At 42.5% G+C, this 22,720-nt stretch overlaps 1 protein-coding gene and 1 pseudogene across 4 annotated transcripts in view; one reads left to right on the top strand and one right to left on the bottom strand.

The window, feature by feature from the left end:
• Positions 1-220: 220 nt before the first annotated feature.
• LOC133277017 (protein adenylyltransferase SelO-like) lies at positions 221-8,461 on the bottom strand (annotated as a pseudogene).
• Positions 8,412-22,720, top strand: part of PDSS1 (decaprenyl diphosphate synthase subunit 1) — a 26,370-nt gene continuing 12,061 nt past the window's right edge. The window contains exons 1-7 of one of the 4 annotated variants that reach the window (XM_061468217.1): positions 8,412-8,949; positions 10,523-10,587; positions 11,476-11,599; positions 11,880-12,010; positions 21,328-21,469; positions 22,245-22,356; positions 22,445-22,554. In XM_061468217.1, coding sequence (XP_061324201.1) covers positions 8,710-8,949; positions 10,523-10,587; positions 11,476-11,599; positions 11,880-12,010; positions 21,328-21,469; positions 22,245-22,356; positions 22,445-22,554 — 924 coding nt within the window. In that variant the 5' untranslated portion in view covers positions 8,412-8,709. Of the gene's footprint in view, positions 8,950-10,522; positions 10,588-11,475; positions 11,600-11,877; positions 12,011-18,690; positions 18,788-21,327; positions 21,470-22,244; positions 22,357-22,444; positions 22,555-22,720 lie in introns of those variants that run through there. The other 3 variants (XM_061468216.1, XM_061468220.1, XM_061468219.1) reach the window with 3 other exon arrangements.

Below are 22,720 nucleotides of genomic sequence, written 5' to 3'. Positions count from 1 at the left end.
TAATTCAGCTTCACAGGCAACTATGAGAAATGTAGCAACTTATGCTTTAAATTTACAAATCTTTCCAAATCAAACAACTACCCCACTAGTGCTCAGTTAGCAGAACTACTTCAGCTGTAAGACTCTGCTCATTTTGTAAGATCCAGACCTAAGTGGTTTAACCCCTATGAGGTAAGATGTTTTTTATGCTTGCATAAAACCATCAGGTTATCTTTCTAAATTATGCAATCTTCCTTTCTAAGTAATTTATGTTTGAATTCCAACTGTATATGTACATTCTAATACACATTTGATTGTTAAGAAAAATAATATCGTTACTATGAAGATTAAATCCAAACCTTTGTAAGGCCAATCCCCCAGAATGACCTAAGATTTCTAAGGATCCTATATAAAACCATGATTTGGCAAGATGTAGCACTATTGCACCTTAAATACAGACACGTGTTTAAATGTAAACAAGAGTATGAGCAAAATAACACAGTTCCATAGTAAAAGCTGTCATCTGTTGTTTCTATAGATACAGAATTTATACATGCATAGTCAAACTGGTATCTTTGCAAGTATACTTAATGCATAGCAGATGAGTATGTATAATACTACATTACAACACAATTTTAATGATAAAACTTTATTTGCTACACCAGCAGACACAGACAAAATTCCAGTACTGCATTAATATCAGAGTTACTCCAGAGACGTTAGAAACAAAGGAAGAACCAGCATAAACAGATTTTTTTCCCCCCACACTGTGTCATCCCACTCTTTTTCAGAGCAGGTGTAGATGATATAGCAGAGGCACAGCCACAGTATTGTTCTCATAATCCTAGTACTGCTATCAGAACAATGGAAAATTTCCCTAGTTTTCAGTATCATTTTTGTAATGGCAGGTGAAAATAAAAATTATACCCCCACAAAACATATACCACAGTCATAGTAGATCTGTTCATAGGGCTTCATTTCTTTAACTATGACATTTTTCAGACTGATTTTATCTGAAGAGGTTTTATATCTTAATAAATGAAATGAAGCCTAGTTAGTACTTTTTAATACACATAGATGACATATTAAGATTCATTTTTGCAATGGAGAATTAAGTTACAGTCTTGCAACACATTATTCCTATTATTCTGAAATATGTTCATTACCTCTTTCTTAATATTTCCATGATGAAGCTGGTCTCTTCACACATCACCACCACTTACAACTAAGCTGTAACAAGCAAGGAATAAACATTAACAACTTATTTCAGGAAAAAATAATTTACAATAGAGATCAAATCATATTTCGTATAACTATTTCTTTAATAAAAAGGATTTTTTTTGCTGGCATAGCTTTGTATTATAAATGACACTGGCAAACAGTAAGTTGAGGCTTACCAAGCTTCATTAGCAAGATGCATTTATTTTGTATTAATACAATGTTGTCCAATTTCAATTACTTACCCCCATCTTGCAGACACGGTTGCATTCAAAAGAACTCCTGCATTCATTTGGAATCTCAGTGACATATAAGTGTGATGAGTCACAAGTATAAGTCACAATTTCCCCAAGGACAACAGCAAAATTAGGACAGAGAAATTATAAACCAAGATCTTGCATCAGATAGAGATTGCCTTTTACTTGAGCCAAAACTGTGGTCTCAGGAACTTTGGGGACAGATCTGGGACCCTTAGCAATCAGAAACCTGTAAAGATACATACACCCCTACTATAAAAATAGTTTTCAAACATTCCCTATAGTTGGTAAGTACATTACTTGAGGAAAGGCAGTAGGAGACCAGACGTACGCTCAATCACAGTTTATGGAGCACTGAAATTGCTCTTAACACCAGAGAAGCTGGAACAACACTCACAGAAGGACAGATTATATCCCTCCCTGCCCCTGGTTCTAGCTTAAGGGCTGGACTTTACACTCCCAAGTGCTCTGCTGGCTGTTTTGCCTGAACATCAAGCTCAACGAAAGTAAAGGCCACTCTGAAAACTATGCAGATTGGCTCACTTTTTTGACCTAATGCATAACACTGCTCACTGATAGTCCCAGTATGTGATTAAAAAGGTACCATATGAAGAAGTGCTCTTTATTTGGCAGTACAACCATAAACTGTAGCACCCCATTGGGAACACAGTACTTAAAATTAATAGAGCAAACCAACCTGCTGGGTGTTCTGGGATAAGCCGTAAGGCTTTTCCCCACACTTCTGCCAAGACTTGACAAGACCTCTAGAAGTGCATCCTACCAGCCTCAGTATAACAGCTCCCTATTGGGAAGAATATGGGTATCAGCAGGGTTTTTTCCAAATGAAGTCTTGCAAACAGTCTGGAGAGGCTGTACAGCAGTTAAGAGCCAGGCATTTAACAAATTTGCCAGCAGAGAACTAAAGCACACTGTGTACTCTATAGAATTCGTGCACAGCTAAGGCGTAATTTCATACTGGTTTTGCGCTGAACATTTTGTTGAGACAGCCAAAAAAGGCTATAACCTTGCCAGATGCTGTCTGCTGATATGCAGACAGATTTAAAGTTTTACATGAACAGCAAACAGCAAAGGGTCTCAAGGTGAAGTCAGTGAATAAATCATCAAAAAAGTCATTTACAAACACCGCACTTCAACAGAACAAATGAAATGTGTTAAAATTAATGCTAGAGAGGTTTGCAGATGCTTTGCAAATATAGACACCTAGCAATGTGGCAGTTGAGTACAGGCTTTTTCTGCAGAACATTTACTTTCATTAAAGCCTGAAATTACGTATACAAGACTACTTAGAACACAAAACAAACTTGACATTTTAAACACAATCACCTGAAAAAAAATCAGTTTGTTTAGTTTTGAGAAAATCATCCAAATGAATGAATGCATTAGTCTTCTAATGAAGAGTGGATGAGGAGCCAACAGAAAGCTTATTGGTTAGGATTAAAAGGAGAGCAGGGACAGGTGACATAGTGGGGTTCTGCTACAGGCTGCCTGACCAGTAAGACTGAGGGGATGAGGCACTATATAGACAGACAGGAGCAGACACATTTTCACAAGCTGTGATCCTCACTGGGGACTTCAACCACCCTGATATCTGTTGGAGGGATAAAACAGCAGGGCATAAGCAATTCAGGAGGTCCCTGGAATGCAGTGATAATAACATCCTTCTCCAAGTGATAGAGAAGCCAATGAGGAGAGAGGCTATGCTGGACCTTGTTCTCACCAACAGGGAGGGGATGATGGGGAGTGTGAAGCTCCAGAGCAGCCTTGGTTGCAGTGACTATGAAATTGTGAAGTTCAAGATCCTTAGAGCAGCAAGGAAGGCACACAGCAAGCTCACTGCCCTGGACTTCAGCAGAACAGACCTCAGCTTCTTCAGGGATCTGCTTGATAGAATACCATGGGATAAAGAAGATGACCTAGAGAAGAGTGACCCAAGAACGCAGGTTAATATTCAAGGAACACCCCCTCCAAGATCAGGAGTGATGCATCCCAACAGAAATGAAGTGAGGCAAAATTGCCAGGAGGCCTGTATGGATAAATAAAATGCTCCTGCACAAACACAAACACAAAAAGGAAGGCTACAGAGCATGGAAGCAAGGATGGGAGGAATACAGAGAAAATGACCAAGCAGCCAGAGATCAGGAAAGCTAAAGCCCTGATAGAATTACAAATGGCCAGGGACATCAAGGGCAACAAGAAAAGCTTCTGTAGGTACAAGAGGGTTAAAAAGAAGACAAAGAAAAATGTGGGCCCTCTCCAGAAGGAAACAGGGGACCTGGTTACCTAGGACATGGAGAAGGCTGAGGCACTCAACAACATTTTTGCCTCAGTCTTCACTAGCAAGAGCTCCAGCCACACTGCCCAAGTCTCAGAAGGCAAAGGCAAGGACTAGGAGATTGAAGAACTGCTGTAGGAGGAGATCAGGTTCAGGACCATCCAAGGAACCTGAAGGTGCACAAGTCCATGGGTGCTGAAGAAACTGGTGGATGAAGTAGCTAAGCCACTCTCCTATTTGAGAAGTCATGGCAGTCCAGTTAAGTTCCCACTGACTGGAAAAGAGTGAATATAACCCCAGCTTTTAAAAAGAGAAAAAAAAAAGATCCAAGGAACTACAAGCCAGTCTCATCTCAGTGTCCCACAAGAACATGGAGCAGATCTTCCTGGAAACTGAGCTAAAGCACATGGAAAATGAGGTGATTGATGACAACCAACATGGCTTCAATTAAGGGTAAATTGTGCCTGATAAATTTGGTGGTCTTCTAGAACAGGCTGTGGCTGCCCCATCCCTGGCAGTGTTCAAGACCAGGTTGGACTGGGCTTGGAGCAATCTGACCTAGCAGAAGGTGTCCCTGCCTGTAGCAAGGAGTTGGAACTAGATGGTCTTTAAGGACCCTTCCAATCCAAACCATTCTGTAATTATATGATTCTGTGGTTAAAACAGAATTAGTTTTAAATTATTTTTGTTTATAAAATCTCCCTTTCTGCTCAAGAGGTGTTTGCACAAATAAGGAATACCTACATTCAGTCCTACTTCCAATATTAACACCTATCCATCTGACATAAAAATTACAACTAGATGACTATGCCAATACAGAATTAGCCACTTTCAATATTTTCCTGATTCTAGAAAAATACATCCAAATGCTTAGCTCTAGTGTAACAGAAGACTCATTTATTAACCATATAAAAATGTATTAATAGACTCACTGATTATCCACATATGCTAAAGATATTATTATTATTATTCTTTACAAAGCAGCAGTCTAGTCCTGATGGTTTTACAGGTCTTTTGGTGAGTAACAAGGTAGAGAACAATTCTGAATTATTTTTAAGAGAAGAAAATCCTGATTGCAGTATCATAAAAGCTGGAGAGGGAAATAGTGTCAGATATAAACACTTGATCTAAATTACACTTTAAACTTTCTTTACAAAATGAACCAGATTTCAGATTAAGGTAATTCAGTTCTACAAGTGAACAAGAGCAGTTCACTGCAAGAAAGAAACAGTACAGAATATTGTATCTAAACAAAGTAATACTTTAAAGCATACCAAAGACAAAAGTGAATAGATTAATTGCTGGAGCTCATTATTACTGCAAAGTTTTATCCAAAAATCTGTGAAAATGGAGGGGCATATTTGTTTCTGATTGTACACATATGAAACCAAAGATTTCCCCTCCTGGAAACAGAAATACTGTCCTGCTTTATTGATGCTCACTGAAACTCAGGTACAAAATTACCTGCAAACTAGGTACCGTGAAAAAAACACATAGCAGATCTGCCTGTAGGAATTCCAAGATAGCGCATGGCCTCACTACACAAAAACTCTCACATAAAAGAACAAAGCACAGCTCTTCCATTGCCATTCATATGAAGAATACAGAAACAAGGAGTAGGTCATAAAATCAAACCAAATTTCAAAGAGAAAACATCCATTTTGGGTGTACGTAGACTAACTGCAGCTTGCCTGGAGCACGGGGTCCTTCCTGACCCTTTTAAGTGTAGCTCCCACCTCTAACCATGCCTGCAAAAATAGCATTAACACTTCTAACAATATACCTTGAGCTATCCAGGAACCAGCTAAACAGAATACCAAGTTGAATCAGTCACTTAAAAGTCACACCTACTTGAATATACTCCGATCAAGTGGGCTCTTCATCACCCAGCTGACCTGCCCAGCTGCCAAACTGACAAAAATGAAAATCAAGTTATTTTATTCTACAGTTACACTGAAAACAGTACGAGCTACACGTAGGTTCTCTGTGATCTACACAATATAATGAGACATTTGCTCAGGTAGTCATTAAGATGTTGATCCCTAAAGCTGTATTTCCACACCCACACCAATAATGAATCAGAAAACCACAGAAAAAGAATAACACCAGTAATCCTTTGTTGTTTTCCTTTCCTCTACCTTCCAGCTATGATGCACAGCTACAGCTCTGTCTCTTTTGTATAATGAGCCTCTAAACTGACACAAGTTATAATTTTTTTCTTAATTGGAAATTACAAATCAAATTCTACTATTCTTCTCCATGAATAATTTTATGAAACTTAACTCTTAGTAATCATGGTATTGCAGTGAGGCTTTGCCCTTCTTCACTCCTCTAAGCTGATAATACCTATCGTGAATCAGAGCTTGTTAGGCTGCAGTGGTGCTAAGAAGGCTCCACAGCTAACAGAGGTTAAAAAGATAATTTGCTTCTGACATAAACATAAGCATAGAAACTAGACATGGTACCATGAAAGAATATCATAGTTCTCTTCCATCTGCAGCCCCTTATGAAGAACAAATCTGCAAGCAAAATGTTCCTCAATATATATACTCACAGGCATATGCTCTTACAGGTATTATCAAGATACAATTCACATGAAAACCTACATAATTCCACCTGGAAGACTGAGTGCCACAGTTACATGATGGCCCCCATACCTATGGGCCAATGGAAGAGACCCAACTATCACTTTCCCACCACTGACAAACTGAAGAAAATCAGATGTCCCTTTGAGAGACATTAAATATTTTCAAGAACTTCCTGGAGAAAAAAGTAATACAGATGGTACTTGTAGATGGTCATATTTTCAGTGGTAATGAATGTGTTTTCTCTACAGATTTTGTTATGAAGAGACATCTGACAATATGTTTTAAATGTTCTATGTGTTTAAAGTATGTATTGATAAGATGCTTTCACAATAAATAGCATATGAATATTAAGGTATATTTTAGAACGTGTATTAACAATCTCTATTAATTCGAGAGGAATTTAAAAAAAAAAAAAAGCCAGCCTTTGAAACAGCTACAAAATGAACTCTAGATTTAAAGGGTATAGGATAGACAACTGAAAAAATGCAGTGCCTCACCTGGATCACATCAATTGGAAAAGGATCTGCAAACATGAAAGAGTCAAGAAATGTTTTTAAAAACAAGTAATCATATTATTCTTAATACCTTTTCTCTTAAATCCAATCAAAATACTTCAGAAACAATTAAAACCTGACTCTTTACCACAATGCTATCGTGGTTTAAACCCAGTCAGGCAGCTTGTTCACTCACTCCCCCCCTTCTTTCCTTCCCCCTACTCCCAGAGGGACAGAGAGGAGAATCAAAAAAGAATGCAACTCCCCCGGGTTGAGATAAGAACAGGTTAGTAACTAAAGTATAACACAAATCACTGCTGCTACCATCAATAATAATAATGATAAAGGGGAGAGAATACAACACCTCACCACCAGCCGACAGATAACTCACCCCAGCCCGACCAAGCACCAACCAATACCTCCTCCAACCCCGCAGTCCCAGCCCTTCCAGGTAACTCCCAGTTACATCCTGGGCATGACATGCTGTGGTATGGAATACCTCTTGGCTAGCTCGGGTCATGTGTCCTGTCTCTGCTTCTTCCCGGCTTCCCCTCCTCCCTGGCAGAGCATGAGGCTCACAAAGTTATAAAATCCCAGTACCTCAGAGTCCCTGTTTGGTAAAAACTGTACCTTAGTTAGCACCTCTGGAGAGCTGTTAGCCATGTTTCTCAATACCTCTAATGACAAACCCTGTTACACCCAGCTGCCACAAGACATATCACCGATTATTATTTCTTAATGCTTGGAAGTAATTGCATCGCCTGCAAAATTTATTTCTGTAAGGTTATCACATAAATTATCTTTATTATTATAATCAATTCTGTATGCCTGAAAGCTATACTGCTTATGCTCTTCCAATCAGGTGTCAGGCTGTCAATTTCGCATTAACACATCATTAGGACTTGCATATCTCTCCATTACTATTTGCTAAATTACTAAATTGCTAATAAGAAGGGAAGGGAAAAGAGAATCCTTACGGCCAATCTAGTTTTAACTTTAGTGCAGTATCTGTGTATATAAGGTCCTCACTTAGAATCACTGAATGGTTTGGGTTGGAAGGGACCTTAAACACCATCTGGTTCCAAATCGCGGCCATGGGCGGCAAGGACACCTTCCACTAGACCAGGTTGCTCAAAGCCCTGTCCAACTCAAAGCCCTTGAACGCTGCCAGGGATGGGGAACCCACAACTTGTCTGGGCAACCTGTTCGTGTCTAACCACTCTCACAGTAAAGAATTTCTTCCTAATATCTAACTCGCTGTTGCTTCCGTAGCTACTACAATCCACTGAACAACAGCACCAGGGTAGAGCAGGGTGTACAAGGGAGAAACCCCGGGGCAGAGCAGGGTGCTCCCGGAGACGGACTATGCGCAGAGCTCTGCTGCCGGGTCTTGCTCAGGCCTCGAGGAGCTCGGCAGAGCCCTCGGGAGGCGCACAAGGGTGCGGGGCGCACAGCTCCAGCGGCCAGCCAGGGGGGTCACTACTTGTTCCCCAGACCTCGCCTTTACCAATTCACGTAAGAAACCAGCTCGAAGCCTCCCTGCCCTCAAAACAAGCCCTCCTTTCTGATCTCTTCACAGAGACGTCAGGAGAGGCTGGTGCCTCCTCCGAGCGGGAAGCTCAGAGCGGCCATTCCCGCTATGGGTGTGCCGGGGCCGGGGCTGGGGCTGGGAGAGCCGCCCCTACTCGCAGGCTGGCAGAGCCGGATCCCCGCTGAACTGCGGCCCAAGCCCTGTCCCGTCCCAGCCGGGAGCGGAGACCGGGCCCTGCCAGGTGGTGCCGCTCTCCCTCCCGGCCCTTAGCCACGCTCGGCTTCCCGAGGGAGCGGCGGGAAGGGAGGTGAGGAAGGGCGAGGTGAAGGGGCCCTCCCCGCCCGCTCGGATGTCCTCCCAGCACCCGTGCCAGAGGGTGGTGGCGGCGCCTGGCTTCCGCGTCCGGGTCGCGGCGGTGCCGGAAGGCGGTGCCGGCGCGGCGGGGCTGGGGGACACCATGGCCTTGCGATGGTGGTGGCGGTGCGGCCCCTGTTCCCCATGGGCGCAGCCGCTCGGCTCCCTACCGCGCCTCCGCCCGCCGGGGCCCGGGTCCCGCACCCCGCTGCTGCCGCCGGCCCCCAGCGCGGCGGTGAGTGCGACGCGGCGGCGGGCGCCTGGAGGTCACCGGGAATGAATGGGGCGGCGGCGGCGGGGGGAGCCGGGCGGCCGGCCGGCGGGGTCGGGCGGTCACAGCCTACGTCCTCCCTCCTGCCCGGGGAGCGCGAAGGCCCGGAGGTGGTTCCGGTGGTCGAGGGCAGTCGGTGAGCGGGCAGGCGGTGCACAGCCCTGGCCGTGGGCCTCGCAGGGGGTTCTTCTTAGTGACAGGTTTTCAGTGTGTTAGTGCATAACTTAATTTGGTGAGTTGTAATGGGGGGGCAGTTCTCTTACTGCATTCGTTCACACCTCCTTCACAAGGCCAGGTTACTGTTCTGACCTGCAGTAAAGTGTTGTGGCTGTGGTGTGTCTAGAGTCGTGCACGACCCAGTCCCATGTCATTAAGCAGCAGTGTAAAGGAGAGAGCCTGTACCCTTACAGAAGAAGGAATAGGAAGAGATCACCTGTTCTTTTAACAGCAGAAAATGGCGAGAGGGTGAGCTTATGAGGGTCTTGGCAATAGATCTGGGCATTGGAATCAGACAGCGGGGAGCTGCAAACCTGTGATAAGTTGCGGTACCTCTCGTTCCTCTTCCTCTCCTTTCCTCGTCTCCTTGTGTGGCTTTTTTTTTTTTTACCCTGTACACAATTTGGATGGAAGGGTGCCCTGGAGCGGGTGTGGTGCTCTTTTTGTCTCCTGCTATGTGCAAGGAGAGAGAGGTTTTGGGCATATGCAAGGAGACACTGAGCTATGAGGAGCAAATTGAGGGAATCCTTCTCCAGTTCTAGGTCTCCTTGAGCATTTCTGTACAGGCTTTTGAAGAGGAAGTTTGGTGAAGTGTGTGGACTGCAATGATACTGGGCTGGGTCCACATGGCTGGGCCCCTGAGTCAGCGTGTACTCCAGGGCAGGGCTGGGTACTTCCTGGCAGCACTACTGGGAGTGGAGCAAAGGCTGCCTTTCCCTTCTCAGCCTATCTCTGCTGGAATCTGGACCTGGGACTTCACCTTTCCCCAGGCTCCTGAGCTCTGCGGGGAGAGGTTGCTAGGTTTGGAGGTCAGGTTCTTGACGTGGTAGCAGAGAAGATGTGGAGGTGTAAATTTTCATAAGAAGCAGGCTGAATTAAAATTGCTTCAGGGGAAAATATGGACATGTTCTTCTTCTGTTAGTGTAGTAGTTTACAGAAACAGCTCTTGTCCTTTTCTCTGTGCCTTGACTGATACAGTCCAGGTTTATCTGCAGGACAGGAAGTTTGGAAATCACACCTTCCATGAGTGCAAAAGCACGGTTACATTAGAGCAGTTCTGGAAAGTTAACTGATAATGTCTTCTAGGTTGGTCCTGTAAGGGGAGAAAGTCCAACTCTTCTGAGTGAAAGAGTCAGTTCAAGTTAGAAGCTAATGTGCATACTGGCAGTTATGTCTCGTAATATGGAAAGAGATTATGAGACTCCATTGGCTGCTGGGCAGTTAAAATGGAGAAACTGAGCAATGTTGATAGACAGACACTTATTTCTTGTAATCAAATGTTTTCTGACAGTTAATTTAACCCTGATTTTCCTTTGTGCAGATTTGTCACTTTACCCAAAGAAATTCAACGTTGTCAGTTCCAAAAATATGTAATATATTTTGGCGGTAAGTTGGAGATTCATATACTTGTGTAATGGGGAAAAAGGTAGTTATTGGGTGAACTGGATAGTTACGCCTGTGAACTGTAAACTTTGAAAAGAAGGTTTTTTGTTCTAGTACATACTGGATAATTCTGTACAGACTGTTCCTATGGTCCTGAGTGTGAATCTAAGTCCTTCGTGCTGGAGAGCAACAGGTAGAGCAAGAGTGCCCCAAGAAAACCCACATGGCTCACTCTGAAAAAGGAAACATAATAAGAGACATAAATTTAAACTCCAGGAAACATTACAGAAAAAAATATCAGGCCTAAGCCTGATGCATCTTGCTGCATCCAGGTGGGGCTTTCAGCCTTTATTGGTGATACTTTTATGGTATCATCGTGCTACCTGGAAGTATTAAGTAAACTTATAATGTAGCTGGGTGTGCAAAGAAAAATTTTCAAATCCGTGTCAGGAATGCTTTTTCCAGGATCATACAAGAATGGGAAGAAACAGAATAATTGTGCTACTGGAAAGTGAGGGCTTCATCTCCAAACATATGCCATGCTATCACTGGTGTATTCAAAAAGAATACATTGAGAGCAATGTAGTTTTATGTATCTCGGGAGACTTGTGTAATCTGCTAAAGGTGAAGGGGGGGTTATTGTTTGCCAAATGCTGCACTTTTCCTGCTCCTAAAAGTCTGCAGTCATCAGTACGTATCTGTGCCATCCTTGCACTTTATTAGCTGGCTGAAAAGAGTGTTTTGATGCCTTCTACTTATATTTTAGCCATTTGGTTAAATTTTGCACAAGGGCAGAGGAGGAGGAGGGAACGCTTTGAAATGTTTCTGTTTGGGGTGTTGGGGAAAGTTTGCTTTTAACATCATTACTCTCTTGAAAAACACTGTTACCAGGTTTCATCATACAAGTACCTCCCACTGGTGCAGCTGCAGTAAAACAGTTAGTAATGAAAAATACCAAGACCCTTTTCAACTTGGTAGAAAAGACTTGAAGAATCTCTATGAAGATATTAAAAAGGTAAGGGATTTTGGTGACTGTTCTGGGATGTTGTGATGATTCTGATTTTAATAGCAACCATTGCTTTGGAGTATAGTTATTGTAAGAATATTCTTTATGAGCAGCTGTCTGAAACTTAAACTGAAGGCAAAGGGAGCATTTCTACATACCTTACAGAGCCGTAATGCAATACGGGCAATAACTTTATCCATGAATACTGTTTTGCTTGCACTAAACAGATTGGCAAGCAAATCTGTATGACAGAGACTTCTATGCTGATATGTTAATTTCCTTTCTATAGGAATTACTTGTATCTGCAGCAGAACTTAAGGAAATGTGTGATTATTACTTTGATGGGAAAGGAAAGGCCTTTCGACCAATGATTGTGGTGCTAATGGCAAGGGCTTGCAACATTCACCATAATAATTCCAGGTGAGTCAGTCACTTTTAGATATATGGACATATATTCATAGAATCATAGAATGGTTTTGGTTGGAAGGGCCCTTAAAGAGCATCTGGTTCCAACTCTGCCACAGGTGGGGACACCTTCCACTAGACTAGGTTGCTCAAAGTCTCATCCAACCTGACGTTGAACGCTGCCAGGGAGGGGGGCATCCACAGCTTCTCTGGGCACCCTGTGCCAGTGTCTCAGTACTCTCTTAGTGAATAATTTTTTTTCATAATATCTAATCTAAATCTGCCCTCTTTCATTCCCCTGAGTTTAAACCTCATTCCAAGTACTGTACTTGAAATCTATCATTCTTGTGTTCAAAAAAAAAAATATGTCTAGTAGCTTTTTGAAAATAAAAAGCTCCTCAGGAAAACCTGAGTTCAAGTTCCATTGTGAAACTGAATTTTTGCAGTTAGCAGTGCAAAAGGAACTACTGAGTTTATTACATATTTCTATGTGTAAAATTGTGGACTATACTGTACGTGTAATGGGTGATGGATAAATAATACAGAAGTCTGATATTTGTAAGGCTTCTAATCAATTTTAGCTTCTTACATAGATGCTTGATTAGATCTTTTATTACTCCTTGAAAATATTAACTTAATTAGAACTATTTTTCATTTGTAACCAGTCCTGTAGCTATTATGTAGCTATTAAACTCTTGTCACAGGTGAGAACTTTGCTGCAAGAAGAGACTTCCATACCTTTTTTTTTCTTTTTTTTTGTTACTATGCAGAAAAGCCATTAAGCACGTGGTGTAATTATAATCAAAACTGTGAGACATTCAAAACAGTCAGATTTCCCTGTCCCAAGCCCTAGGAGCAAGGTTCTACACTTCAGTGTAAGATTCTAAGCTTAGAGCTGGTGTAATCCTCACATTTTTGAAGTTATTTGATTTTTGAAAGCAGTTTTAACTGAGCAGAACATCATGCTTGCTCTGTACACTCCACCAGTCCTCGCTCTGGTTGATTGCAAATAGTTCTCCACACGTTCCTATCAGTTACTACTTTCTCATTTTGAGGAAAGATGTTGGGCAGAGTGTTCTCTGCCTTCCAGCTACACTTCCAGTCTTCCTTCATACGAAATTTCAGATACGAAATCTTTGGTCCCTTGCCAGAAGTGTTTCCGGACCAATTTATCAGTCTTAAGGGATTTCTCTCAGCTCTCACATAATTTTTTCCTTAGCAGTAGGTTAATGCCTTGTTAGACTTCATTTCTACCACAGCATAGCATATATTTTGCTGTTTGATATGGCACCTCTCCCATTATACCCCCTCCCGTGTGAATATCATTTTGGAGGAGAAAGCAAAACCTAGTTGGCAGTGTCCTGTCCTGTGTGTGCCAGTTCCTCTTGTTTTAGGGGAATGTTGTCTAGGATTAATGAACTTCATGACAGCCTTATTCTGTTCTCCAGTCAGCGCTGCTCATTGTCATTGTCTTAGAGGTAGCAGAAGGAACAGTATCAGTTGTGAAACTCATCAAGGATGTCCTTTGTCACAGCACTGATTGGCTTAATATTTTCATGAGTGATCTTGACATGAAAAGCAGGAGTCTGATGATGGCACTTCTTGATGACAGAATGATTCAGAATGAATGGCCACCCATGGTGTATTGAAAGGCACCACAATTAAACAGAAACTTCTTCTTGAGCTGGGAAGCTCATGAGTATCCCCTTACATGTAACCCCCATATGATTTCTAGCCACCTTCTCTATGAAAAACCTTAAAAGTAATCCTAGCTTGCATCAACCATAATATATTCAGATCAGCTACTGGTGTGCTGATACCCTTGTATATCACACCTTGTGAAATCATCAACATGTCTGATCCTTCTATTCAAATAGGTAAGTCCAGCTAGCTTCAGAGAGGGGCTGCAAAGATAATCAGGACAACAACTGGCGATGAGATTTTGGAGCATCCTTCTAGTCAGAGTAACAGGAAAAATAGTTTTATCTCATTCTAGTGTGTAGCATGAGAAATGTATGAACAAGATTGTGTAGTGTACATGCAGTACTGAGAAGGCTGCAGTTAATGTCATACAGTGCAGGAAGTGAGCAACGAAGCAAAGACAAGTAGTAGCTTTTGCCTTTATGTGCTCAAAGCATATTTGCTGTCTTATGACGTATGTGTACCGTCATGGACATATTCTTGTCCATGCTTTATGCCGTCTTCAAACCATGAGGGTCAGTTTTGAGACCTGCCCTATGCCAGTGAGAAAGTGTCATCTCAGACTTCAAGGGCCACGCATGCCTGAGGCAAGTGTTTGCTACTCAGTAGCTGACCCTCAGCATAAGCACTTTGATTTATAGATGCCTGTGTAATTTGGCAGCTTTTGTATTGAGTTTTTGTCAGCACCTCCGAACTATGTCTAATGTTTAAAAGCTTCCTCATTAATCTGGACATTCCTTGTTAAAGGACAGATAGAGTCACTATCTCTGTTGTATAATTTTTAGAATGAAATTCAGAGTAGGGAGAACAGAAACGTTTCAGCAAAGGAAAAGAATGATATCCCAGGGTATATATTTTCCTCTGCTTTGCCTCATGCCACTTTTTGTGTTCAAGCTTCTTGAAGCAGTCTGCTACATCTGCTTTGTATTTGCATATACTTCCAGCTCACACTGATACTGGTTTCATTATTGTTGTTTCGTAAAGCAGTATTGCTTTCAGGTGACAAGTTGTTCTTCCAGCTTTTTACTGTTTGTGAGGAATAGTGTATATATAGGAAAGGTAACACTGCGTATTTGTTACTCTGCTGTAGACCTGAGAGTAAAAGAAAACCCAGCTTGCTTTCTGTTCTGCTTCTCACAACAAATATTTTTTTCTCTTTCAACTTGTCATTTTTCTTCAAACGTTCTATTGTTCTTTTCCTCAGTTAATATTGATTCTTCTCCTAGACTTGTTTTTCTTTGTTGAAGCTTTGGTTCCCACACATGTAATCAAACATGTTGGCCACAGCATCTCTAGACTTGTGCGGTGAGACAATATCCTGTGCTGTTCATCCCTAGCATTTTTTTTGTTCTGCCTCTGGGGTTTGTATTACTGATGTTGAGTTTCTGCTTCATCTTGCTGCCATTCTCAAATGTCATATAACTTGCTGAACCTAGCATGCTTTTGTCTGTTCTTTCATTTGTTATTTTTTGGGTGGTTTTTTTTTTTCCTTTTCCTCTTGTGCAGTAGTAGCAGAAAAGGTAATACTCTTCCTTGTTTGGCTGTTCAAAAAACAGAAAACAACTTTGTAAGGTTATAGGTCTTATGAGGCAGTCCACAGACACCTCTCTATCTTCACAGAGCCCCACCAGAACAGCTGAGACTTCTCAAGTGAATAGAGGGGAGCACCGAGGTAGCTCTGCTTAAGTTAGGTGGTTCGTGGTTAGAGTTGAGGAAGGTTAGGTATTCAGAATGCCCTCAGCAGGTTAACTGTTTCTCTATAGAGTGAGTTCATCTTATTGTAGTTATAATAAGGAGAATGACAGTTGTTTAAAGAATATGAACTATTGTCAGAAGAAGTGTCTGAAGCATTCCAGTTTTTCTGTGCTGGTATATTTTGGGTTTTTTTCCCCTTGGAGATCCAAGTGTCACAAGTCCAACCCTGAGTGCTTGAGCCACTTGAGCAATGCCTTTTTGCTTAATGATAACAGCTTTGTGCAAGAGTGAGAATTGTTGTAAGGAGTATAAGCTTGAGGTCATGCAAACCCTCAGTTTCACACATGCTCTGGCATTTCTTCACAGCCCTGTGTGCAGAATTTCATAGCATTATCACTTAGCCTGACTGGACCTACTGTTTCTGTTCAGAGTGTATTCTCCAGAGGTGTTTGCAAATAGAATCAGCTAGGTTGGAAAAGACCTGTAAGATCACCAAGTCCAACCCTTACCCCAGGGCTGCCAAGGCCACCACTAAACCATGGCACTAAGGGCAAGCTGGTTTCCCCTTATGGCTGCCCCTAATAATCTCCACTCGTAGCCACCCCTCATCTGTTCTCCATAGTGGCCCACACTGTATAGCTGCCACCTTTACACCCCACCGTGGCCACCCTTCACACCCCCCAGCTGCCCCTGTTCTCCCCTCATAATCATCCTTCATGATCTCCCCTCATGAATGCCACTCACCGCTCATGGCCACGCCTCACATCCCGTGTCTGCCTTTGCTCTCCCAGCATGATCTCTACTCATGGCCACCCACCTCTCCCCTCTTGATTTTTCCCTCATGGCTGCCCTTTCTCTCCCTTCACTGTCTCCCCTCACAACAGCCCCTCACCCCTCATGGCCTTCCCTCATCTCCCCTCGTTATTTCCCCTTATGACTGCCCTTCCTTTCTCCTTATGATCTCCCCTCATGGCTGCTCCTCCTCTCCCCTCACAATCTCCCCTTATGGCCACTCCTCCTTTCCCCTCATGATGTCCCCTCACAACTGCCCTTCACCCTTCATGGCTGCCCCACCTCTCCCCTCACGATCTCCCCTCATGGCCACCCTTCCTCTCCCCTCACACCTCATGGCCATCCCTCATCCCCCCTCACTATCTCCCCTCATGACTGCCCCTCCTTTCTCCCCATGATCTCCCCTCATGGGCCACCCCTTCTCTTCCGCATGATCTTCCCTTATGGCTGCCCCTTCTTTCCCTCACAATCTCCCCTCATGGCCGCCCTTCCTTTCCCCTCATGATCTTCCTTTGTGGCCGCCCTTCCTCTCCCCTCACAATGGCTCCTTATCCCTCATGGCCATCCCTCATCTCCCCTCATGTTCAACAGTTTAAATTAATATTGTCCAGCTTTTGTACAACAGCCACATGTATGCACTGTAGAGCCTGTTCCTAGCTCTCCACCTGTAACAGGGATTAACCACATGCTATCTACTTTATTGCATACACTCCCTTCCCCACTCTGTGTACTTCTGCGGGCTCCTCTGCCTCTTTGCTTGTCCAGTTATACAAACCTCACTTGGCTACAAGGTCAGATTACCAGCAGAGCAGCCTCCTTTCTGCAGTTCATGGAGGTGGGTGTTCAGCATGCTGTGAACCAGGATCTGATTCTCTCCGATGCACCATTTCTCTCTGTAAATTGGGGTAGGAAGTGCTCCTTCCAAGTGACTCTGGAAGACTTAGTCTATAATTGCTTGTAAACCACTTAAGTAGTACGTGATACAGAAAGCCAAAGTGGTAATAGAGGCTTGAGATTAGTCTATTTTTGGCATGTTATACAAACTTATGGACTTGATTCAAAGCAGTTACTGAAAACTGTAAAGTAGCCAAAAAAAAGTGATAGGTGATAGGGGGGAAAAAAATAGGAGGTTTTGTTTCTATTTTGGCAACCAAAATGAGAGATGAGCAAGTAAGAGAAGGCCAAAGAAGTACAGAGACATCTCAATAGAGAAAATAGCACTAAAGAGTTAGGGGTAAAAAGGGAAATAAATCTATCAGAATAGTGTGAGAAATACTTCAATATATTCACCCGGCTAAACCCAAGAAAATAATATTTTCCAAAGACATGATGACCTGCCAACAACCTTTGTCCTCTTTTCTTTCACTCCTCCAAACCATGGTTGTCAGAATATCTGTACTGTGTACTGGTTTTTCATCTGGTCTGTAATTTGCTCCCCTGTTAACACATCCATTCTCTGTGCTTCCCTTAGTTTACAGTGTTCTTCTGTGTCACAGACTGTGTTCCTCAAACAGCGTACTTTGGGAGTGTGGTTATAACACAGTAATTTTGCAAGTTCTTTTGCATGTTTCCTGTCTTTAAACTGGCAGTAGTTGCTTACTGGCAAGCGCATTGCAAATCTTTGTTGCAAAATGTAAGTACTGTTTTGTGTTGGCTTGATTCTGTCCTGGTCATCTCTCACCCCCTATTTTTATTTTTATCATTAATTTGAAGAGGGGTGTTTGGAGGTAGAGGTGTAATTGTTTGGGTGTTCTTTCCAGTCTGTAAGAGCAGCTTTGGTCTTGTTCAGTGTCCATGACACAAGTTCTGTAATGGAAAAGAACTCAGGGTACTGTAGCTCTATAAAAGCTTATCACAGAATCAAGCAGGGGGTCCTACTGACATATAAAAAATGATCAAGGACTTCAAAATTAATATAATGCATGTGTAAAAAGATAAACTCAAAGTTGTATAAAAAATTTGTGTAAATATATATCATCTGGGGGTGCCTTTACTTTGAGAGTGACCTAAAAATGGCATCTTTCCACTTACTGGACTTGTGGGGACCCAATTATCTATTGACTTGAGTTACTGCCACTTTTTGCTTTTGTTTTGCAGGCGATGCAGAATGCAAAATGTCAGGGAATGAGAAAGATCCTGGTTTTTGTGTGTCTTCCCTCAAATAGGCATGCTCTGATTCACAAATACTCTCACAAGATATTTGTAGGAAACTATTGCAGATTTTTTTTTGCCTGTGATGGGAAGAGCCTTGCTTGAGACCTTGCAGAAATAGTAGTTAAAAAAAGCCCTCTTCAGGTTAAATTATCATGTTTGATACAACATTCTGGGAACCAGACACATGGACCATGAACATTCCTATGCCATTTTTAGTCATTGTCAGAGATGAAATGCACTATAATGCAGAACTTTTCAAAACGTGCTTTTGAAATGTCCATTCTTGTGCTGTCTTCATACTACTGAAAGGTTTTGGTGTGTCGGTGAGTTTTGCCTTTGCTGCTGCTTCCCAGCAGGAAGTCCAGTCTGCTGATATAATTAATGAAAAGGGAGTCCCCAAAAGGAGTCCAGTGCATGAAAGAGCCTGGAGACCTTTACAGTTGTTTGAAGGTAAGTTCTCCTGCTTAGTAACGATAGTTTATTTTGGAAAACTACTGACACTGAACTAGCATTTGTCTAAATTACTATTCCACAGTGAAACTTACCTTCAAACAGCTGTGAAGGTTTCCAGCTCTTATTTTGTGTTGTGTAAAAAGCTGCATTTTCACAGCCTGAGCCACACATCCTGCTATTGTTCAGGGTGTAGAACTCTCACTAACAGCACTGCAGAGTTCTGCACAGAGGTGGATGTCAGAACGCAGTGTTATGTCAGCAGACTGCAAGATGTTCTTTCATTTTGTGGTTAATCACTAGAATTCAGTAGACATAGGCAATGCATGATCTGGCTGGAGGGCCGCATACAGAGAGTTGTGGTCGATGTCTCAGTGTACAACTGGAGACCAGTAACAAGTGGTGTCCCTCAGAGATTTGTGTTAGGACTGGTCTTGTTCAATGTCTTTGTCGCTGACATGGACAGTGGGATTGAGTGAGCCCTCAGCAAGTTTGCCAATGACACCAAGCTGTGTGGTTCGGTTGATACCTGGAGGGAAGGAATGCCATCCAGAGGGACCTTGATACGGTTGAGAGTTGGGCTGATGCCAACCTCATGGAGTTTAACCATGCCAAGTGCAAGGTCCTACACCTGGGTCAGAGCAATCCCAGGCACAGCTACAGGTTGGGCAGAGAAGAGATTCAGAGCAGCCCTGCAGAGAAGGACTTGGGGGTGTTGGTTGATGAGAAAATGAACATGAGCCGGCTTCAGTGTGCGCGTGCAGCCTAGAAAGCCAACTGTATCCTGGGCTGCATCAAAAGGAGCGTGACCAACAGGTCAAAGGAGGTCATCCTGCCCCTCTACTCTGCTCTTGTGAGACCTCACCTGGAGTACTGTGTGCAGTTCTGGTGTCCTCAACATAAAAAGGACATGGAACTGTTGGAACAAGTCCAGAGGAGGGTCAAGAGGATGATCAGGGGACTGGAGCACCTCCCGTAGGAAGACAGGCTGAGAAAGTTGGGGCTGTTCAGCCTGGAGAAGAGAAGGCTGCGTGGAGACCTCATAGCAGCCTTCCAGTATCTGAAGGGGGGGGCCATAGGGATGCTGGAGAGGGACTCTTCATTAGGGACTGTAGTGACAGGACAAGGGGTAGCAGGTTAAAACTTAAACAGAGGAAGCTCAGCTTAGATATAAGTTCTTTACTGTAAGGGTGGTGAGGCACTGGAACAGGTTGTCCAAAGAAGTGGTAAATGTTCCGTCCCTGGTGATGTTCAAGGTCGGGTTGGATAGAGCCTTGTGTGACATAGTTTAGGGTGAGGCATCACTGCCCATGGCAGTGAGGTTGGAACTGGATGATCTTAAGGTCCTTGCCAGCCCCAACTGTTCTATGATTCTATGTACCGGAAGTAATATTTTTCCTGATTTTTTGGTTTGGGTTTTGGATTTGGTTTTGGTTGTGGTTTTGGTTGGGGTGGGAGCGGTGTGTGGGTGTGTGTGGTTTTTTTGCTATTTTGTTGGGTTGGCTTGTTTCTTTCATTGCTTTGTTGTTTTTAATGTCCATGTTGTCCATGTGGCTTGTTACAACTATAAGGCAAGGCTGACTGGGATAGCTGTTTCTGGGATCCTGCATACAACCCATGGTATGAAAACAAGTAGAAAAAAACATAGATACAAGAACAGGGCAGTGGTAGCTGGATAGTTGGGTAGGTCGGGTAAATGCTCTTCTGTGTGAGCTAAGTTGGCTCTTTTCTGTACATTTCGCCAATCTTATTCCTTAGATAATTGCTTCTGTGTTCTTCCATTTTCTTCTTTTCACCTAGTTTAAAAATTAAAGTAGGTGTGAACTATTGAGAGTTGAATCATCAGTGTTAGATCTTCCCAAAGGCTGAATTTCTGTAAGTGTTAGGTAGTGTTTACAGTCCTAAAGTGATTGCAGTATAATTCCAGTTAATTCCTCAGGCTGTTGAAAAACTTCCGAGGTCTTAAGGTAGTCAAGTAACTTAAAGGATGAGATCCATGAGCTATGGCTTTCAGATATAGAATACAGATTTCTCTGCCTGCTGATCTCTCCAGCCTGCGCGTCAGCAGAGTTAGCCAGCTTTGGAGAGTTTGTGATGCTGCATCTTGCAGGTAGAGCAACACCGAGAAAAGGAAAACTTTAAACTCATCTACAAAGCTACCTGGCATTCTTTTCTCTGCTGTGTTCCAGATTTCCATCTGCTTGGAGCCAAGCATCCTTGATACTCTGCTATTTATTGCAGTCTGGATTTAGAGGGATTGGAGTTAATAACTCAGGAGTTTTGCAGTACTGCTAACGCAGCAAGGCAGAAACAGGCCTAATAAGGATGGAAACAACCCATTGCACTTACTGTACTAATGTGATCTCACTTTCTTTTGTCTTCCTAATTCCAGGTTTGAAAGATGGGGTTCAGACCGTGGAAAAGCTGCAACAGCTGCTTTTAGAGAAACGTGTTTTTGGTTTTCATAGAGGTTTCTTTTAATGTATTGCAGCACATGGAACTGATTTAATTATTTGACAGTTCTTGGGGTTTTCTTTCAGGGAGGTGCAAGCAAGCCAGCGCTCTGTGGCCATAATTGCTGAGATGATCCACACAGCTAGCCTAGTTCATGATGATGTTATTGATGATGCAAATTCTCGCAGAGGAAAAATGACAGTCAATCAAATCTGGGGAGAGAGGAAGGTGGGTTTGCTATTATGTGCAAGACTTGCCTTTGAGTTTCAGCAGAGCACGAGGGGTTTTGTCACATTACTGTCCCTAGGCACAGTCTCGGGATGTGCCAGAAAAAGTATGAAGAGGTGTGCACAGATTGTGGGTAAGAAAAATATGTGTTCCTTTTTTGAACTGTAGGAAGCATTAGATATAATGTCTGACTGTAGTGTGATTCTTACTGATTTTTACATTCCCTATACCATTTTCTCCAGTGGTGTTGGAATACTTTAAACTTGTACATCATCCAGAACATTATATATGTTACTCTGATTCAGTAGTGAATGCAAAGAGGTTTTCAGTCAGCATGAAAGATATTTTGACTTTTGAGAGAGGTGTTTCTTCATAGAGCATTAAAAGGAAGGTTTTAATCAGAAATGCAAGGAAAGAAGTACAGTGCTGACACATGAGAATTTACCAGGGCAATTCAGAGCTAACATGGCGTAACAGGGTGGTCAAAAAGAGAAGTAATGTTCAAAAAACCTTCACAGGCAGTTCAGGTATTGCATATAGGGAGGATAGTACTTATATAGAAAATACAACCAACATTGTAAGATAGGGATTCAAAAATGGTTCAGATTTTAGTATTTGGTTATCTTCTGTTTTCTCTCTTAAATTGAGATAGACGTGCTTTATGTAGGAAAATGATGTGATTTGAGGAGTAAACCTGCCAAATAAAGGGAATTGTATCGTTTGTACTAACACTTACAGGAAAAGATGTAAGATCAATTTGTTTTTTTATTCTTAGGCTGTTCTAGCTGGTGACTTCATCCTCTCAGCTGCTTCTGTAGCTTTAGCACGAATTGGAAATACTACTATCATCTCTGTTCTAACTCAGGTGATTGAAGATCTGGTGCGTGGTAAGGTCTTTTTCTGTTTTTACCTTCAGATTTGCTTACCTAAGCAGTAAACCCTCAAATAAGCTCTCCCATCTGTGCAACTTTTTAGGTGAATTCCTCCAGTTGGGTTCCAAGGAAAATGAGAATGAGAGATTTGCTCACTACCTCGAGAAGACTTTTAAGAAGACTGCAAGTCTCATAGCAAACAGTTGTAAAGCAGTATGTACGTCTGTCTCTTCTAAAGTTAACATATCATACTGTAAGCTTCACAGCTAAACTCCTAGTTATTGCTGTTTTCTCTGGAGACCCTCCAAAGCAAACCTTTTAAGTGGTATTGTGCCAGAATGTGAATGTGATTGGGATTCTGCATTTTATCACAGTTCAG

This window comes from Pezoporus flaviventris, unplaced genomic scaffold (genome assembly GCF_033815535.1).
Source record: "Pezoporus flaviventris isolate CSIRO_AGI_PZ_B2104156 unplaced genomic scaffold, CSIRO_AGI_Pfla_v1 ptg000047l, whole genome shotgun sequence".
Taxonomy (NCBI): Eukaryota; Metazoa; Chordata; class Aves; order Psittaciformes; family Psittacidae; genus Pezoporus; species Pezoporus flaviventris.
Note: the sequence above shows the minus strand (reverse complement) of the source record. Positions and strands in the feature narration are given on the sequence as shown.